The following is a 21,239-nucleotide window of genomic DNA, read 5'->3' on the forward strand; positions in this document are numbered from 1 at the left end:
CTGGGGATGTGGTGCTGGGAACGTAGTGCTGGGGACGTGGTGCTGGGGATGTGGTGCTGGGGACGTGGTGCTGGGGGCGTGGTGCTGGGGATGTGGTGCTGGGGATGTGGTGCTGCGGACGTGGTGCTGGGGATGTGGTGCTAGGGATGTGGTGCTGGGGATGTTGTGCTGGGGATGTGGTGCTGGGGATGTGGTGCTGGGGATTTTGTGCTGGGGATGTTGTGCTGGGGACGTGGTGCTGGGGATGTGGTGCTGGGGATGTGGTGCTGGGGATGTGGTGCTGGGGATGTGGTGCTGGGGATGTTGTGCTGGGGACGTGGTGCTGGGGATGTGGTGCTGGGGATGTGGTGCTGGGGATGTGGTGCTGGGGATGTGGTGCTTGGGATGTGGTGCTGGGGATGTTGAGCTGGGGACGTGGTGCTGGAAATGTCAGTGTTGGCGGAAGATGAATTATACAACGAAGAACTAGACGAGGTGGAGACGAAGAATCTCTGAGTCTCGTCCATCGACGCCGGCGTCTCCAGCCGTCTCTGACCCATCTGTGTCACTAACGAAGCCTGCAGCAGGGGCGAAACGTTTCTTCCCTTAAGATTCCTAGTATCGCCCATGTGTCTTACCCACCAACTTGTCGACACAGTCGACCATTCATGATATATAACGTATAAACGGCCGCTACCAACTACAGAATACAAAATACTTGATTTCTTGTGTCCAGTATACAGTAGTTAACACGTTGCACATGAGTAAATGTGCAACGATAGAGTTACCCAGCTGTTGTACACGAGTCCTATCAACAAAAGTAAGCCACTAGCACGCAGTGTACATGACCATCACAATTATCACATGACCATTAGAATTATCACATGACCATCAGAATTATCACATGACCATCAGAATTATTACATGACCATCAGAATAATTGCATGACCATCAGAATTATTACATGACCATCAGAATTATTATATGACCATCAGAATTATTACATGACCATCAGAATTATCACATGACCATCAGAATTATTACATGACCATCAGAATAAGTGCATGACCATCAGAATTATTACATGACCATCACAATAATCACGTGACCATCAGAATTATTACATGACCATCAGAATTATCACATGACCATCAGAATTATTACATGACCATCAGAATAATTGCATGACCATCAGAATTATTACATGACCATCAGAATTATTACATGACCATCAGAATTATTACATGACCATCAGAATTATTACATGACCATCAGAATTATTACATGACCATCAGAATTATCACATGACCATCAGAATTATTACATGACCATCAGAATTATCACATGACCATCAGAATTATTACATGACCATCAGAATTATTACATGACCATCAGAATTATCACATGACCATCAGAATTATTACATGACCATCAGAATTATTACATGACCATCAGAATTATTACATGACCATCAGAATTATTACATGACCATCAGAATTATTACATGACCATCAGAATTATCACATGACCATCAGAATTATTACATGACCATCAGAATTATCACATGACCATCAGAATTATTACATGACCATCAGAATTATTACATGACCATCAGAATTATTACATGACCATCAGAATTATCACATGACCATCAGAATTATCACATGACCATCAGAATTATCACATGACCATCAGAATTATCACATGACCATCAGAATTATCACATGACCATCAGAATTATCACATGACCATCAGAATTATCACATGACCATCAAAATTATCACATGACCATCAGAATTATTACATGACCATCAGAATAATTACGTAAGCATCAGAATTATTACATGACCATCAGAATTATTACACGACCATCAGAATTATTACATGACCATCAGAATTATTACATGACCATCAGAATTATCACATGACCATCAGAATTATCACATGACCATCAGAATTATCACATAACAATCATAAAAGACAAGAAAGATCATTAATGATTCTATATATAGGTAGGAATTGTAGGTGATTATTCTATATATAAAAATAATTCTCCGGGAGCCTTTCTGTGATGTTTTACATGTACGTCAGAGACAGGTGTTTGTGGAGCTCTGGGTACACAGGTGTTTGTGGAGCTCTAGGTACACAGGTGTTTGTGGAGCTCTGGGTACACAAGTGTTTGTGGAGCTCTAGGTACACAGGTGTTTGTGGAGCTCTGGGTACACAGGTGTTTGTGGAGCTCTGGGTACACAGGTGTTTGTGGAGCTCTTGTACACAGGTGTTTGTGGAGCTCTGAGTACACAGGTGTTTGTGGAGCTCTTGTACACAGGTGTTTGTGGAGCTCTGGGTACACAGGTGTTTGTGGAGCTCTGGGTACACAGGTGTTTGTGGAGCTCTGAGTACACAGGTGTTTGTGGAGCTCTTGTACACAGGTGTTTGTGGAGCTCTGGGTACACAGGTGTTTTTGGAGCAATTGTACACAGGTGTTTGTGGAGCTCTGGGTACACAGGTGTTTGTGGAGCTCTTGTACACAGGTGTTTGTGGAGCACTGGGTACACAGGTGTTTGTGGAGCTCTTGTACACAGGTGTTTGTGGAGCTCTGGGTACACAGGTGTTTGTGGAGCTCTGGGTACACAGGTGTTTGTGGAGCTCTTGTACACAGGTGTTTGTGGAGCTCTGGGTACACAGGTGTTTGTGGAGCTCTGGGTACACAGGTGTTTGTTGAGCTCTGGGTACACAGGTGTTTGTGGAGCTCTGGGTACACAGGTGTTTGTGGAGCTCTGGGTACACAGGTGTTTGTGGAGCTCTGGGTACACAGGTGTTTGTGGAGCTCTGGGTACACAGGTGTTTGTGGAGCTCTGGGTACACAGGTGTTTGTGGAGCTCTGGGTATACAGGTGTTTGTGGAGCTCTGGGTACACAGGTGTTTGTTGATCTCTTGTACACAGGTGTTTGTGTAGCTTTGGTTACACAGGTGTTTGTTGAGCTCTGGGTACACAGGTGTTTGTTGATCTCTTGTACACAGGTGTTTGTGTAGCTCTGGATACACAGGTGTTTGTTGAGCTCTGGGTACACAGGTGTTCGTTGATCTCTTGTACACAGGTGTTCGTGGAGCTCTGGGTACACAGGTGTTTGTTGAGCTCTGGGTACACAGGTGTTTGTTGAGCTCTTGTACACAGGTGTTTGTGGAGCTCTGGGTACACAGGTGTTTGTTGATCTCTGGGTACACAGGTGTTTGTTGATCTCTTGTACACAGGTGTTCGTGGAGCTCTGGGTACACAGGTGTTTGTTGAGCTCTGGGTACACAGGTGTTCGTGGAGCTCTGGGTACACAGGTGTTTGTTGAGCTCTGGGTACACAGGTGTTTGTTGATCTCTTGTACACAGGTGTTTGTGTAGCTCTGGGTACACAGGCGTTTGTTGAGCTCTGGGTACACAGGTGTTTGTGGATCTCTTGTACACAGGTGTTTGTGTAGCTCTGGGTACGCAGGTGTTCGCGGAGCTCTGGGTACACAGGTGTTTGTGTAACTCTGGGTACACAGGTGTCTTTGGTACTCTGGGTACACAGGTTTTTGTTGAGCTCTGGGTACACAGGTGTTTGTGGAGCTCTGGGTACACAGGTGTTTGTGGAGCTCTGGGTACACAGGTTTTTGTTGAGCTCTGGGTACACAGGTGTTTGTAGAGCTCTGGGTACACAGGTGTTTGTGGAGCTCTGGGTACACAGGTGTTTGTGGAGCTCTGGGTGCACAGGTGTTTGTAGAGCTCTGGGTACACAGGTGTTTGTGGAGCTCTGGGTACACAGGTGTTTGTGGAGCGCTGGGTATACAGGTGTTTGTGAAGCGCTGGGTACACAGGTGTTTGTGGAGCTCTGGGTACACAGGTGTTTGTGGAGCTCTGGGTACACAGGTGTTTGTTGAGCTCTTGTACACAGGTGTTTGTGGAGCTCTGGGTACACAGGTGTTTGTGGAGCGCTGGGTACACAGGTGTTTGTGGAGCTCTGGGTACACAGGTGTTTGTGTAGCTCTGGGTACACAGGTGTTTGTGTAGCTCTGGGTACACAGGTGTTTGTGGAGCTCTGGGTACACAGGTGTCTGTGGTACTCTGGGTACACAGGTGTCTGTGGTACTCTGGGTACACAGGTGTTTGTGGAGCTCTGGGTACACAGGTGTTTGTGGAGCTCTGGGTACACAGATGTTTGTGGAGTTCTGGGTACACAGGTGTTTGTGGAGCTCTGAGTGCACAGATGTTTGTGGAGCTCTGGGTACACAGGTGTTTGTGGAGCTCTGAGTACACAGGTGTTTGTGGAGCTCTGGGTACACAAGTGTTTGTGGAGCGCTGGGTACAGAGGTGTTTGTGGAGCTCTGGGTACACAGGTGTTTATGGAGCGCTGGGTACACAGGTGTTTGTGGCGCTCTGGGTACACAGATGTTTGTGGAGCTCTGGGTACACAGGTGTTTGTGGAGCTCTGGGTACACAGGTATTTGTGGTACTCTGGGTACACAGGTGTTTGTGGTACTTGGGTACACATGTGTTTGTGGAAGTCTGGGTACACAGGTGTTTGTAGAGATCTGGGTACACAGGTGATTGTAGTACCCTGGCTACACAGGTGTTTGTGGAGCTTTGGGTACACAGGTGTTTGTGGTACTCTGGGTACACAGGGGTTTGTGGAGCTCTGAGTACACAGGTGTTTGTGGAGCTCGGGGTACACAGGTGTTTGTGGAGCTCTGGGTACACAGGTGTTTGTGGAGCTCTGGGTACACAGGTGTTTGTGGAGCGCTGTGTACACTGAGTGTCTGTGAAGCATACACACACACACACACACACACACACACACACACACACACACACACACACACACACACACACACACACACACACACACACACACACAAACATACACACACACACACACACACACACACACTTCCTCGTGCATATGCATATATCCATATTGTATACGTATACACGAGCGTGTGGACTCGCGTATACATGTGCGTCAGTGTTGGTAGCTAGTGTTTTAAAAAGAGCTAATTAACTTGAGGTGCGCATTCCACACAATAAAACACGGTAATCACACGAATGTAATTAGTCTGCTTACCTGTGTTTTATTGCGCCTTGTCAACAGAGGAGAATAAATACGCAAGTTCATACGCCAGTGTATGACGCCTTAAAACATACACACTCTGTATAGTGCGTACCCCTTGTGTGTAACATGACTCACTGTAATGTGACACACTCTGACATGACACACTCTAAGGTGACACACTCTGACATGACACACTCTAAGGTGACACACTCTGGCATGACACACTCTAAGGTGACACACTGACATGACACACTCTAACATGACACACTCTGACATTACACACTCTGACATAACACACTCTGACATGACACACGCTAATATGACACACTCTGACATGACACACTCTAAGGTGACACACTCTGGCATGACACACTCTAAGGTGACACACTCTGACATGACACACTCTAACATGACACACTCTGACATTACACACTCTGACATAACACACTCTGACATGACACACGCAAAAATGACGCACTCTGACATGACACACTCTCACATGACACACTCTGACATTACACACTATAATATGACACTCTGACATGACACACTCTAATATGACACACTCTAACATGACACACTCTAATATGACACTCTAACATGACACACTCTAACATGACACTCTCACATGACACACTCTGACATGACACACTATAATATGACATACTCTGACATGACACACTCTAAGGTGACACACTCTAACATTCCAAACTCTAACATGACACACTCTAACATGACACACTCTGACATTACACACTCTGACATGGCATACTCTGATATGACACACTCTAATACGACACACTCTAATATGACACACTCTGACATGACAGACTCTGACATGACACACTCTAACATGGCACACTCTAACATGGCACACTCTAACATGACATGCTCTGACATGACACACACTAACATGACACACTCTATAAGACACACTCTGACATGACACACTAATGTGACACACTCTAACATTACACACTCTGACATGACACACTCTGACATGACACACTCTGACATGACACACTCAGACATGACACTAACATGACACACTCTAATATGACACACTCTAACATGACACACTCTAACGTGACACATTCTAACATGACACACTCTAATATAACACACTGTAACATGACACTCTGACATGACACATTAGGACTATGACTTGCAAAAAAAAAAAGCAAATCGCACCAACAGAACTAACAGGAAGACCAACAGAACAGAAATGCCAACACAAATAACGGAAACAGGAGCAGAATTAACAGAAACACTAACAGAACTAACAGGAACACCAATATAAATAACAAGAACGCCAACAGAAATAAGAAGAAGACCAACAGAACAGGAACACCAACAGAACAGAAACACCAACACAAATAACAGTAACACGAACAGTACTAACAGAAACACAAAGAGAACTAACAGGAACACCAACAAAATTAAGAGGAAAACCCTCAGAAGTAGCAGGGACACCAACAGAAATAACCACAACAACAACAAAAATAAAAGGAATACTAACAGAAATAATAGGAATACAGACAAAACTAACAGGAACACCGATAGAAATAACAGAAAGACCTACAGAAATAGCAGGAACACCAACAGAACTAGCAAAAACACCAACAGAAATAACATGAATACCAACAGAAATAACAAGAATACCAAAAGAAATAAAGGGAACACCAACAGGCCTAACAGGAAGACCAACAGAAATAATCGAAACACCAACAGAACAGGAGCACCAATAGTAATAACACGAACACCAACACGAATACCTACAGAAATGACGGGCACACCAACAGAAATAATTGGAACACAAAGAGAAATAACAGGAGCTCATCGAGTGGCTGGAACTGAGTGCTGGGAACACGAGTGTAAGGTGACTGAGTGCTGGGAACACGAGTGTAAGGTGACTGAGTGCTGGGAACACGAGTGTAAGGTGACTGAGTGTTGGGAACACGAGTGTAAGGTGACTGAGTGCTGCGAACACGAGTGTAAGGTGACTGAGTGCTGGGAACACGAGTGTAAGGTGACTGAGTGCTGGGAACACGAGTGTAAGGTGACTGAGTGCTTCGTACACGAGTGTAAGGTGACTGAGTTCTGGGAACACGAGTGTAAGGTGACTGAGTGCTGGGAACACGAGTGTAAGGTGACTGAGTGCTGGGAACACGAGTGTAAGGTGACTGAGTGCTGGGAACACGAGTGTAAGGTGACTGAGTGCTGGGAACACGAGTGTAAGGTGACTGAGTGCTGGGAACACGAGTGTAAGGTGACTGAGTGCTGGGAACACGAGTGTAAGGTGACTGAGTGCTGGGAACACGAGTGTAAGGTGACTGAGTGTTGGGAACACGAGTGTAAGGTGACTGAGTGCTGGGAACACGAGTGTAAGGTGACTGAGTGCTGGGAACACGAGTGTAAGGTGACTGAGTGCTGGGAACACGAGTGTAAGGTGACTGAGTGCTGGGAACACGAGTGTAAGGTGGCTGAGTGCTGGGAACACGACTGTGAGGTGACTGAGTGCTGGGAACACGAGTGTAAAGTGGCTGAATGTTGGGAACACGAGTGTAAGGTGACTGAGTGCTGGGAACACGAGTGTAAGGTGACTGAGTGCTGGGAACACGAGTGTAAGGTGACTGAGTGCTGGGAACACGAGTGTAAGGTGACTGAGTGCTGGGAACACGAGTGTAAGGTGACTGAGTGCTGGGAACACGAGTGTAAGGTGACTGAGTGCTGGGAACACGAGTGTAAGGTGACTGAGTGTTGGGAACACGAGTGTAAGGTGACTGAGTGCTGGGAACACGAGTGTAAGGTGACTGAGTGCTGGGAACACGAGTGTAAGGTGACTGAGTGCTGGGAACACGAGTGTAAGGTGACTGAGTGTAAGGTGACTGAGGAACACGAGTGTAAGGTGACTGAGTGCTGGGAACACGAGTGTAAGGTGACTGAGTGCTGGGAACACGAGTGTAAGGTGACTGAGTGCTGGGAACACGAGTGTAAGGTGACTGAGTGCTGGGAACACGAGTGTAAGGTGACTGAGTGCTGGGAACACGAGTGTAAGGTGACTGAGTGCTGGGAACACGAGTGTAAGGTGACTGAGTGCTGGGAACACGAGTGTAAGGTGACTGAGTGCTGGGAACACGAGTGTAAGGTGACTGAGTGCTGGGAACACGAGTGTAAGGTGACTGAGTGCTGGGAACACGAGTGTAAGGTGACTGAGTGCTGGGAACAGGAGTGTAAGATGAATGAGTGCTGGGAACACGAGTGTAAGGTGACTGAGTGCTGGGGGCACGAGTGTAAGGTGACTGAGTGCTGGGAACACGAGTGTAAGGTGACTGAGTGCTGGGAACACGAGTGTAAGGTGGCTGAGTGCTGGGTAAGGTGACTGACGAACACGCGTGTAAGGTGACTGAGTGCTGGGAACACGAGTGTAAGGTGACTGAGTGCTGGGAACACGAGTGTAAGGTGACTGAGTGCTGGGAACACGAGTGTAAGGTGACTGAGTGTTGGGAACACGAGTGTAAGGTGACTGAGTGCTGGGAACACGAGTGTAAGGTGACTGAGTGCTGGGAACACGAGTGTAAGGTGACTGAGTGCTGGGAACACGAGTGTAAGGTGACTGAGTGCTGGGAACACGAGTGTAAGGTGACTGAGTGCTGGGAACACGAGTGTAAGGTGACTGAGTGCTGGGAACACGAGTGTAAGGTGACTGAGTGCTGGGAACACGAGTGTAAGGTGACTGAGTATCGGGAACACGAGTGTAAGGTGACTGAGTGCTGGGAACACGAGTGTAAGGTGACTGAGTGCTGGGAACACGAGTGTAAGGTGACTGAGTGCTGGGAACACGAGTGTAAGGTGACTGAGTGCTGGGAACACGAGTGTAAGGTGACTGAGTGCTGGGAACACGAGTGTAAGGTGACTGAGTGCTGGGAACACGAGTGTAAGGTGACTGAGTGCTGGGAACACGAGTGTAAGGTGACTGAGTGCTGGGAACACGAGTGTAAGGTGACTGAGTGTTGGGAACACGAGTGTAAGGTGACTGAGTGTTGGGAACACGAGTGTAAGGTGACTGAGTGTTGGGAACACGAGTGTAAGGTGACTGAGTGCTGGGAACACGAGTGTAAGGTGACTGAGTGCTGGGAACACGAGTGTAAGGTGACTGAGAGTGTAAGGTGACTGAGTGAACACGAGTGTAAGGTGACTGAGTGCTGAGTTCTGGGAACACGAGTGTAAGGTGACTGAGTGCTGGGAACACGAGTGTAACGTGACTGAGTGTCGGGACACGAGTGTAAGGTGACTGAGTGCTGGGAACACGAGTGTAACACGAGTGTAAGGTGACTGAGTGCTGGGAACACGAGTGTAAGGTGACTGAGTGCTGGGAACACGAGTGTAAGGTGACTGAGTGCTGGGAACACGAGTGTAAGGTGACTGAGTGCTGGGAACACGAGTGTAAGGTGACTGAGTGTTGGGAACACGAGTGTAAGGTGACTGAGTGTTGGGAACACGAGTGTAAGGTGACTGAGTGCTGGGAACACGAGTGTAAGGTGACTGAGTGTTGGGAACACGAGTGTAAGGTGACTGAGTGCTGGGAACACGAGTGTAAGGTGACTGAGTGCTGGGAACACGAGTGTAAGGTGACTGAGTGCTGGGAACACGAGTGTAAGGTGACTGAGTGCTGGGAACACGAGTGTAAGGTGACTGAGTACTGGGAACACGAGTGTAAGGTGACTGAGTGCTGGGAACACGAGTGTAAGGTGACTGAGTGCTGGGAACACGAGTGTAAGGTGACTGAGTGCTGGGAACACGAGTGTAAGGTGACTGAGTGCTGGGAACGACTGGGAACACGAGTGTAAGGTGACTGAGTGCTGGGAACACGAGTGTAAGGTGACTGAGTGCTGGGAACACGAGTGTAAGGTGACTGAGTGTTGGGAACACGAGTGTAAGGTGACTGAGTGTTGGGAACACGAGTGTAAGGTGACTGAGTGCTGAGAACACGAGTGTAAGGTGACTGAGTGCTGGGAACACGAGTGTAAGGTGACTGAGTGTTGGGAACACGAGTGTAAGGTGACTGAGTGTTGGGAACACGAGTGTAAGGTGACTGAGTGTTGGGAACACGAGTGTAAGGTGACTGAGTGCTGGGAACACGAGTGTAAGGTGACTGAGTGCTGAGAACACGAGTGTAAGGTGACTGAGTGCTGGGAACACGAGTGTAAGGTGACTGAGTGCTTCGTACACGAGTGTAAGGTGACTGAGTTCTGGGAAAGGTGACACGAACACGAGTGTAAGGTGACTGAGTGCTGGGTACAGGAGTGTAAGGTGACTGAGTTGTGGGTACACGAGTGTAAGGTGACTGAGTGCTGGGAACACGAGTGTAAGGTGACTGAGTGTGGGAACACGAGTGTAAGGTGACTGAGTGCTGTAAGGTGACTGAGTGTTGGGAACACGAGTGGTGACTGAGTGCTGGGAACACGAGTGTAAGGTGACTGAGTGCTGGGAACTGTAAGGAACACGAGTGTAAGGTGACTGAGTGCTGGGAACACGAGTGTAAGGTGACTGAGTGCTGGGAACACGAGTGTAAGGTGACTGAGTGCTGGGAACACGAGTGTAAGGTGACTGAGTGCTGGGAACACGAGTGTAAGGTGACTGAGTGCTGGGAACATGAGTGTAAGGTAACTGAGTAACACGAGTGTAAGGTGACTGAGTGCTGGGAACACGAGTGTAAGGTGACTGAGTGACTGAGTGGGGAACACGAGTGTAAGGTGACTGAGTGCAACACGAGTGTAATGTGACTGAGTGCTGGGAACTCGAGTGTCCTGTGACTGAGTGCTGGGTACACGAGTGTAAGGTGACTGAGTGCTGGGAACACGAGTGTAAGGTGACTGAGTGCTGGTGAAGTGTTGGGAATAAGAGTGTAAGGTGACTGAGTTCTGAGTGTAAGGTGACTGAGTGCTGGGAACACGAGTGTAAGGTGACTGAGTGCACGAGTGTAAGGTGACTGAGTGCTGTAAGGTGACTGAGTGCACGAGTGTAAGGTGACTGAGTGCTGGGAACACGAGTGTAAGGTGACTGAGTGCTGGGAACACGAGTGTAAGGTGACTGAGTGCTGGGAACACGAGTGTAAGGTGACTGAGTGCTGGGAACACGAGTGTAAGGTGACTGAGTGCTGGGAACACGAGTGTAAGGTGACTGAGTGCTGGGAACACGAGTGTAAGGTGACTGAGTGCTGGGAACACGAGTGTAAGGTGACTGAGTGCTGGGAACACGAGTGTAAGGTGACTGAGTGCTGGGAACACGAGTGTAAGGTGACTGAGTGCTGGGAACACGAGTGTAAGGTGACTGAGTGCTGGGAACACGAGTGTAAGGTGACTGAGTGCTGGGAACACGAGTGTAAGGTGACTGAGTGCTGGGAACACGAGTGTAAGGTGACTGAGTGCTGGGAACACGAGTGTAAGGTGACTGAGTGTTGGGAACACGAGTGTAAGGTGACTGAGTGCTGGGAACACGAGTGTAAGGTGACTGAGTGCTGGGAACACGAGTGTTTAAGTGACTGAGTGTTGGGAACACGAGTGTAAGGTGACTGAGTGCTGGGAACACGAGTGTAAGGTGACTGAGTGCTGGGAACACGAGTGTAAGGTGACTGAGTGCTGGGAACACGAGTGTAAGGTGACTGAGTGCTGGGAACACGAGTGTAAGGTGACTGAGTGCTGGGAACACGAGTGTAAGGTGACTGAGTGCTGGGAACACGAGTGTAAGTGACTGGGAACACGAGTGTAAGGTGACTGAGTGCTGGGAACACGAGTGTAAGGTTACTGAGTGCTGGGAACACGAGTGTAAGGTTACTGAGTGCTGGGAACACGAGTGTAAGGTTACTGAGTGCTGGGAACACGAGTGTAAGGTTACTGAGTGCTGGGAACACGAGTGTAAGGTGACTGAGTGCTGGGAACACGAGTGTAAGGTGACTGAGTGCTGGGAACACGAGTGTAAGGTGACTGAGTGCTGGGAACACGAGTGTAAGGTGACTGAGTGCTGGGAACACGAGTGTAAGGTGACTGAGTGCTGGGAACACGAGTGTAAGGTGACTGAGTGCTGGGAACACGAGTGTAAGGACTGAGTGCACGAGTGTAAGGTGACTGAGTGCTGGGCTGGGAACACGAGTGTAAGGTTACTGAGTGCTGGGAACACGAGTGTAAGGTGACTGAGTGCTGGGAACACGAGTGTAAGGTGAGTGCTGGGAACACGTGTAAGGTGACTGAGTGTTGTTGGGAACTGGGTGACTGAGTGCTGGGAACACGAGTGTAAGGTGACTGAGTGCTGGGAACACGAGTGTAAGGTGACTGGGAACACGAGTGTAAGGTTACTGGTGCTGGGAACACGAGTGTAAGGTGAGTGCTGGGAGTGTAAGGTGACTGAGGAACACGAGTGTAAGGTGACTGACTGAGTGCTGGGAACACGAGTGTAAGGTTACTGAGTGCTGGGAACACGAGTGTAAGGTGACTGAGTGCTGGGAACACGAGTGTAAGGTGACTGAGTGCTGGGAACACGAGTGTAAGGTGACTGAGTGCTGAACACGAGTGTGGTGACTGAGTGCTGGGAACACGAGTGTAAGGTGACTGAGTGCTGGGAACACGAGTGTAAGGTGACTGAGTGCTGGGAACACGAGTGTAAGGTTACTGAGTGCTGGGAACACGAGTGTAAGGTGACTGAGTGCTGGGAACACGAGTGTAAGGTGACTGAGTGCTGGGAACACGAGTGTAAGGTGACTGAGTGCTGGGAACACGAGTGTAAGGTGACTGAGTGCTGGGAACACGAGTGTAAGGTGACTGAGTGCTGGGAACACGAGTGTAAGGTGACTACTGAGTGCTGGGAACACGAGTGTAAGGTGACTGAGTGCTGGGAACACGAGTGTAAGGTGACTGAGTGCTGGGAACACGAGTGTAAGGTTACTGAGTGCTGGGAACACGAGTGTAAGGTGACTGAGTGCTGGGAACACGAGTGTAAGGTGACTGAGTGCTGGGAACACGAGTGTAAGGTGAGTGCTGGGAACACGAGTGTAAGGTTACTGAGTGCTGGGAACACGAGTGTAAGGTTACTGAGTGCTGGGAACACGAGTGTAAGGTGACTGAGTGCTGGGAACACGAGTGTAAGGTGACTGAGTGCTGGGAACACGAGTGTAAGGTGACTGAGTGCTGGGAACACGAGTGTAAGGTGACTGAGTGCTGGGAACACGAGTGTAAGGTGACTGAGTGCTGGGAACACGAGTGTAAGGTGACTGAGTGCTGGGAACACGAGTGTAAGGTTACTGAGTGCTGGGAACACGAGTGTAAGGTGACTGAGTGCTGGGAACACGAGTGTAAGGTGACTGAGTGCTGGGAACACGAGTGTAAGGTGACTGAGTGCTGGGAACACGAGTGTAAGGTGACTGAGTGCTGGGAACACGAGTGTAAGGTGACTGAGTGCTGGGAACACGAGTGTAAGGTGACTGAGTGCTGGAGACACGAGTGTAAGGGGATTGAGTGCTGGGAAGAAGAGTGTAAGGTGACTGAGTGCTGGGAACACGCGTGTAAGGTGACTGAGTGCTGGGAACACGAGTGTAAGGTGACTGACTGAGTGTTGGGAACGCGAGTGTAAGGTGACTGAGCGCTGGGAACACGAGTGTAAGGTGACTGAGTGTTGGGAACACGAGTGTAAGGTGACTGAGTGCTGGGAACACGAGTGTAAGGTGACTGAGTGCTGGGAACACGAGTGTAAGGTGACTGAGTGCTGGGAACACGAGTGTAAGGTGACTGAGTGCTGGGAACACGAGTGTAAGGTGACTGAGTGCTGGGAACACGAGTGTAAGGTGACTGAGTGCTGGGAACACGAGTGTAAGGTGACTGAGTGCTGGGAACACGAGTGTAAGGTGACTGAGTGCTGGGAACACGAGTGTAAGGTGACTGAGTGCTGGGAACACGAGTGTAAGGTGACTGAGTGCTGGGAACACGAGTGTAAGGTGACTGAGTGCTGGGAACACGAGTGTAAGGTGACTGAGTGCTGGGAACACGAGTGTAAGGTGACTGAGTGCTGAGAGTGTAAGGTGGGAACACGAGTGTAAGGTGACTGAGTGCTGGGAACACGAGTGTAAGGTGACTGAGTGCTGGGAACACGAGTGTAAGGTGACTGAGTGCTGGGAACACGAGTGTAAGGTGACTGAGTGCTGGGAACACGAGTGTAAGGTGACTGAGTGCTGGGAACACGAGTGTAAGGTGACTGAGTGCTGGGAACACGAGTGTAAGGTGACTGAGTGCTGGGAACACGAGTGTAAGGTGACTGAGTGCTGGGAACACGAGTGTAAGGTGACTGAGTGCTGGGAACACGAGTGTAAGGTGACTGAGTGCTGGGAACACGAGTGTAAGGTGACTGAGTGCTGGGAACACGAGTGTAAGGTGACTGAGTGCTGGGAACACGAGTGTAAGGTGACTGAGTGCTGGGAACACGAGTGTAAGGTGACTGAGTGCTGGGAACACGAGTGTAAGGTGACTGAGTGCTGGGAACACGAGTGTAAGGTGACTGAGTGCTGGGAACACGAGTGTAAGGTGACTGAGTGCTGGGAACACGAGTGTAAGGTGACTGAGTGCTGGGAACACGAGTGTAAGGTGACTGAGTGCTGGGAACACGAGTGTAAGGTGACTGAGTGCTGGGAACACGAGTGTAAGGTGACTGAGTGCTGGGAACACGAGTGTAAGGTGACTGAGTGCTGGGAACACGAGTGTAAGGTGACTGAGTGCTGGGAACACGAGTGTAAGGTGACTGAGTGCTGGGAACACGAGTGTAAGGTGACTGAGTGCTGGGAACACGAGTGTAAGGTGACTGAGTGCTGGGAACACGAGTGTAAGGTGACTGAGTGCTGGGAACACGAGTGTAAGGTGACTGAGTGCTGGGAACACGAGTGTAAGGTGACTGAGTGCTGGGAACACGAGTGTAAGGTGACTGAGTGCTGGGAACACGAGTGTAAGGTGACTGAGAGCTGGGAACACGAGTGTAAGGTGATTGAGTGCTGGGAACTGTAAGGACTGAGTGCTGGGAACACGAGTGTAAGGTGACTGTAAGGTGACTGAGAGTGCTGGGAACACGAGTGTAAGGTGACTGAGTGCTGGGAACACGAGTGTAAGGTGACTGAGTGCTGGGAACACGAGTGTAAGGTGACTGAGTGCTGGGAACACGAGTGTAAGGTGACTGAGTGCTGGGAACACGAGTGTAAGGTGACTGAGTGCTGGGAACACGAGTGTAAGGTGACTGAGTGCTGGGAACACGAGTGTAAGGTGACTGAGTGCTGGGAACACGAGTGTAAGGTGACTGAGTGCTGGGAACACGAGTGTAAGGTGACTGAGTGCTGGGAACACGAGTGTAAGGTTACTGAGTGCTGGGAACACGAGTGTAAGGTGACTGAGTGCTGGGAACACGAGTGTAAGGTGACTGAGTGCTGGGAACACGAGTGTAAGGTGACTGAGTGCTGGGAACACGAGTGTAAGGTGACTGAGTGCTGGGAACACGAGTGTAAGGTGACTGAGTGCTGGGAACACGAGTGTAAGGTGACTGAGTGCTGGGAACACGAGTGTAAGGTGACTGAGTGCTGGGAACACGAGTGTAAGGTGACTGAGTGCTGGGAACACGAGTGTGAGTGCTGGGAACACGAGTGTAAGGTGACTGAGTGCTGGGAACACGAGTGTAAGGTGACTGAGTGCTGGGAACACGAGTGTAAGGTGACTGAGTGCTGGGAACACGAGTGTAAGGTGACTGAGTGCTGGGAACACGAGTGTAAGGTGACTGAGTGCTGGGAACACGAGTGTAAGGTGACTGAGTGCTGGGAACACGAGTGTAAGGTGACTGAGAGTGCTGAGTGCTGGGAACACGAGTGTAAGGTGACTGAGTGCTGGGAACACGAGTGTAAGGTGACTGAGTGCTGGGAACACGAGTGTGAAGAGTGTACTGAGTGCTGGGAACACGAGTGTAAGGTGACTGAGTGCTGGGAACACGAGTGTAAGGTGACTGAGTGCTGGGAACACGAGTGTAAGGTGACTGAGTGCTGGGAACACGAGTGTAAGGTGACTGAGTGCTGGGAACACGAGTGTAAGGTGACTGAGTGCTGGGAACACGAGTGTAAGGTGACTGAGTGCTGGGAACACGAGTGTAAGGTGACTGAGTGCTGGGAACACGAGTGTAAGGTGAATGAGTGTTGGGAACACGAGTGTAAGGTGACTGAGTGCTGGGAACACGAGTGTAAGGTGACTGAGTGCTGGGAACACGAGTGTAAGGTGACTGAGTGCTTCGTACACGAGCGTAAGGTGACTGAGTGCTGGGTACACGAGTGTAAGGTGACTGAGTGCTGGAAACACGAGTGTAAGGTGACTGAGTGCTGGGAACACGAGTGTAAGGTGACTGAGTGCTGGGAACACGAGTGTAAGGTGACTGAGTGCTGGGAACACGAGTGTAAGGTGACTGAGTGCTGGGAACACGAGTGTAAGGTGACTGAGTGCTGGGAACACGAGTGTAAGGTGACTGAGTGCTGGGAACACGAGTGTAAGGTGACTGAGTGCTGGGAACACGAGTGTAAGGTGACTGAGTGCTGGGAACACGAGTGTAAGGTGACTGAGTGCTGGGAACACGAGTGTAAGGTGACTGAGTGCTGGGAACACCAGTGTAAGGTGACTGAGTGCTGGGAACACGAGTGTAGTGAGTTCTGGGAACAAGAGTGTAAGGTGACTGAATGCTGGAAACACGAGTGTAAGGTGAGTGCTGGGAACACCAGTGTAAGGTGACTGAGTGCTGGGAACACGAGTGTAAGGTGACTGAGTGCTGGGAACACGAGTGTAAGGTGACTGAGTGCTGGGAACACGAGTGTAAGGTGACTGAGTGCTGGGAACACGAGTGTAAGGTGACTGAGTGCTGGGAACTCGAGTGTAAGGTGACTGAGTGCTGGGAACACGAGTGTAAGGTGACTGAGTGCTGGGAACACGAGTGTAAGGTGACTGAGTGCTGGGAACACGAGTGTAAGGTGACTGAGTGCTGGGAACACGAGTGTAAGGTGACTGAGTGCTGGGAACACGAGTGTAAGGTGACTGAGTGCTGGGAACACGAGTGTAAGGTGACTGAGTGCTGGGAACACGAGTGTAAGGTGACTGAGTGCTGGGAACACGAGTGTAAGGTGACTGAGTGCTGGGAACACGAGTGTAAGGTGACTGAGTGCTGGGAACACGAGTGTAAGGTGACTGAGTGCTGGGAACACCAGTGTAAGGTGACTGAGTGCTGGGAACACGAGTGTAAGGTGACTGAGTGCTGGGAACACGAGTGTAAGGTGACTGAGTGCTGGGAACACGAGTGTAAGGTGACTGAGTGCTGGGAACACGAGTGTAAGGTGACTGAGTGCTGGGAACACCAGTGTAAGGTGACTGAGTGCTGGGAACACGAGTGTAAGGTGACTGAGTGCTGGGAACACCAGTGTAAGGTGACTGAGTGCTGGGAACACGAGTGTAAGGTGACTGAGTGCTGGGAACACGAGTGTAAGGTGACTGAGTGCTGGGAACACGAGTGTAAGGTGACTGAGTGCTGGGAACACGAGTGTAAGGTGACTGAGTGCTGGGAACACGAGTGTAAGGTGACTGAGTGCTGGGAACACGAGTGTAAGGTGACTGAGTGCTGGGAACACGAGTGTAAGGTGACTGAGTGCTGGGAACACGAGTGTAAGGTGACTGAGTGCTGGGAACACGAGTGTAAGGTGACACCTTTCCTGCTCGTCAACATTCAAGTGACGTCACGGTGGGATTTCCATCCACTGGAGAGGTGACGGTCGCATTGACACCATTTTTTTATTCATTTAAAAGAAAAAATGTGGTTCCATTTTTTTTTTAAATTCCTGTGCTGCTATTCGAAAACCCTGGGTCCTCCATAGTCCCATTTGTGAAAAAAAAAATATATATTTTTTGTGATATTAAGAATGGTTGTACTTCGCATTGTTTTCATTTTTTTTTTTTTTTTGGGCCTTTTTCGATTTCTTTTCCCGATATTTAAAAAAAAAATCTCCAAAATTAGCATCTTCTTGTCTAAAAAAAAATAGGGGGGGGAGGCATTTACTGTAGTCCCAAGAGCATTTTTACCCGAAAATCACATCAGATATGTCAGTAGTTAACAGGTATTTCGCAACTAGCATCACATCTTACACTAACTACATCGCCATCCGGTTTAATCAACAATCTATCGACATCTGCCGATCCCGTGACACACACACACACATACACAATTTAATGACGACAGTGCACTGGGGGTATTTAATACAACATGCGTGTGGCAATGGATCAGAAATTGGAACTAAAGTGTTAGGAGTGTAGAGGTGAGGCTACTGTGTCTGTTCTAATGCGCAGATCCCAACAGACAGCAGGTCAAGGACACTCATGTCTGGTCTACCTTACTAGAGGTGCAGTGAAGGTTGGGGAGAACACAGACACACAGAGTGATCTAGCTTGGGATAGGTAAGGCAGAGAAGACACTAGGTGAAGAACATGTTATGAATACTGTAAGAAAAAAACACAACTTATAAATAAATAGAAGTGGAAGACGTTTCGACCGTCTGGGAGTATTGGCCCAGTACGGACCGAAATGTTGTCTAGTGTCTATATTTACTCTATGGGTTAGTTGTGACACACTAGTTGTGTCCAACACGACGTGATACAGTGTGTGTGTGGAGCGAGGCAGGGTGTGGTTCACAGGGGGAGAGGCAGGGTGTGGTTCACAGGGGGAGAGGCAGGGTGTGGTTCACAGGGGGAGAGGCAGGGTGTGGTTCACAGGGGGAGAGGCAGGGTGTGGTTCACAGGGGGAGAGTCAGGGTGTGGTTCACAGGGGAGAGAGAGAGAGGCAGGGGGTGGTTCACAGGGGGCGAGGCAGGGTGTGGTTCACAGGGGGAGAGGCAGGGTGTGGTTCACAGGGGGAGAGGCAGGGTGTGGTTCACAGGGGGAGAGGCAGGGTGTGGTTCACAGGGGGAGAGAGAGAGAGACACGACAGGAGGAACGATTCCCAATAGCAGCTACTGTTGGTGGACGGCGCTATCCCTCACACTGCTGGCATTCCTTCTCTCTTTTACCATGTACGAAGTGAAGTGAATGTTTGTGACCAGTGTTACATGGGCCTCAGCAAACACATGAACTGGTGGTCTTCCTGTGTTTGTAAATCTTACGGAGCAAGCCAAAGCGCTGTGATACACTGCCATTTTGCGGGCTTGTGAGAGAGAGGGAAGGAAAAATACACATTTGCTAAGTTTTTAGCTCTTTATAGAGCTTCGTCAAGCTATGAAAAGACAGCATTTTGCTCTAAACAGAGCGAAATGCTGTCTTTTCTCAGTTATCGTGTGTGTTTTGTTCACTGTCATCGCCTGTAGGGCATTCAGAACAAGATTATGGTAGATACCTCAGCTCCGTCTACCGTCCACCCGCATACTGTCTCTCAAGAGAATCATTCTCCCTCGTCTTTTCCGGATGAACCGAAGTAGCGCAGAGTGAACACAGAGACGGACATGAGGAAGAAGGGGATGCAACCAGTGAGATAAAGAGAAAGAGAGAAAGAGAGAGATGGGTGACTTAGCGTGAGGCTGTAGGACCCCACCCAAGCAGAGTCGACACAGACGTAGGCAGCTGTCGACCACGGCTGGCCCACCGCCCCCCACCTTGTCGATCTCCACAGCTCCCCCAACCTCGTCTTGAGGGGGCGCTGGGTCACCCCCTGCTTCCTGCTGGGAGTCTGCCATGGGCTGGAGGTCTGCCATGGGCTGAGGGTCTGCCACGGGCTGGGGGTCTGCCATGGGCTGAGGGTCTGCCACGGGCTGGGGGTCTGTCATGGGCTGGGGGAGCGGCTTAGCCTCATGGCTGGGAAGCAAAGCGGCTACCCCGCTGCACTCTGGAACTGTCTAGACCCAAAAAATCGACAGTGTTACTGCCTGGTCTCAAAATTTGTTTGATCATCTAAAAAAAAAAAAACTAATTCCAAAAATTGTAAAAAAAAAAAAAAAAAAATTTGCCCTCAAAATGGGTTTTAAAAATCTAAATCTAATACTGGTGTCATTGAAGCAAGGTGGTTCATGACGTCATTATTCCAATCCAGTGTTTTGTGATTCGGGCAAAAAAAATACGAACAGTGAAAAATACGAACAGCTCAAAGTATGAACAGTGAAAAATACGAACAGAGAAAAATACGAACAGTGAAAAAATACGAACAGCTCAAAGTACGAACAGTGAAAAATGAGAACAGCGAAAAGTACGAATAGTGAAAAATAAAAAAAGTGAAAATAAGAACAGCGAAAAATACGATTAGGGGGAGGGAAAATACGGACAGAAAAATATTCGAACAGGAACACAAACACGAACAGGAAAATTTAAAACAAGGAAGAAATACGGACAGTGAAAAATACGAACAGTGAAGCCATGAAGAAAAGGTGGACAGGACGAATATAAATAAAAGAAAATCGAACTCGAAAATACGAACAGTAACAAAATAAGAACAGTGAAACAATAGGAACAATGAAAAATACGAACAGTGAAAAAATAGGAACAGTGAAAAAAATACGATCAATGAAAAAATAGGAACAGTGAAAAAAATACGATCGGTTAAAAAATACGATCAGTGATAAATACGAACAGTGAAAAAAATACGTTCACTGAAAAAAAATACGAACAGTGAAAAAATAGGAACAGTGAAAAAATACGAGCAGGAAACAAAATAAGCGAGAGGGGAGAGAGCCTGTTGAACACACTGTAGCCACCGCCACCCATGACCTAATACAGTGTTGCCAGCAAGTCTTATTGAATGGTTGTGTTCGTCCGTCAGTGTTGTGGTAGGATAAAAATAACAGCAAGAGTAATAATAATAATAATAATAATAATAATAATAATAATAATAATAATAATAATAATAATAATAATTATTATTATTATTATTATTATTATTATTATTATTATTATTATTATTATTACTGTTGTTATAATTAATTATTATTATTATAAGTATTATCATTACATAAGCTGTATACAGAAGTTCAGTGTAGTCAGCTAGGAACAATCCCCAGCACTTCGTATACACAAAGAGAGGTGTTGATATCTCAGCACATACACACTGAGAGGTGCATACACTTATCTCAGAGAATATGCACTCAAAGTCGTAT

General features: G+C 48.5%; 1 protein-coding gene across 1 annotated transcript in view; it reads right to left on the minus strand.

Annotated features, from left to right (window-relative positions):
- LOC128686206 (uncharacterized) overlaps nt 1-21,239 on the minus strand; it is a 173,306-nt gene that overhangs the window by 8,867 nt on the left and 143,200 nt on the right. The window contains exon 9 of the mRNA XM_053773027.2: nt 19,749-19,988. Coding sequence (XP_053629002.2) covers nt 19,749-19,988 — 240 coding nt within the window. The remainder of the gene's footprint in view (nt 1-19,748; nt 19,989-21,239) is intronic.

This window comes from Cherax quadricarinatus, chromosome 9 (genome assembly GCF_038502225.1).
Source record: "Cherax quadricarinatus isolate ZL_2023a chromosome 9, ASM3850222v1, whole genome shotgun sequence".
Taxonomy (NCBI): Eukaryota; Metazoa; Arthropoda; class Malacostraca; order Decapoda; family Parastacidae; genus Cherax; species Cherax quadricarinatus.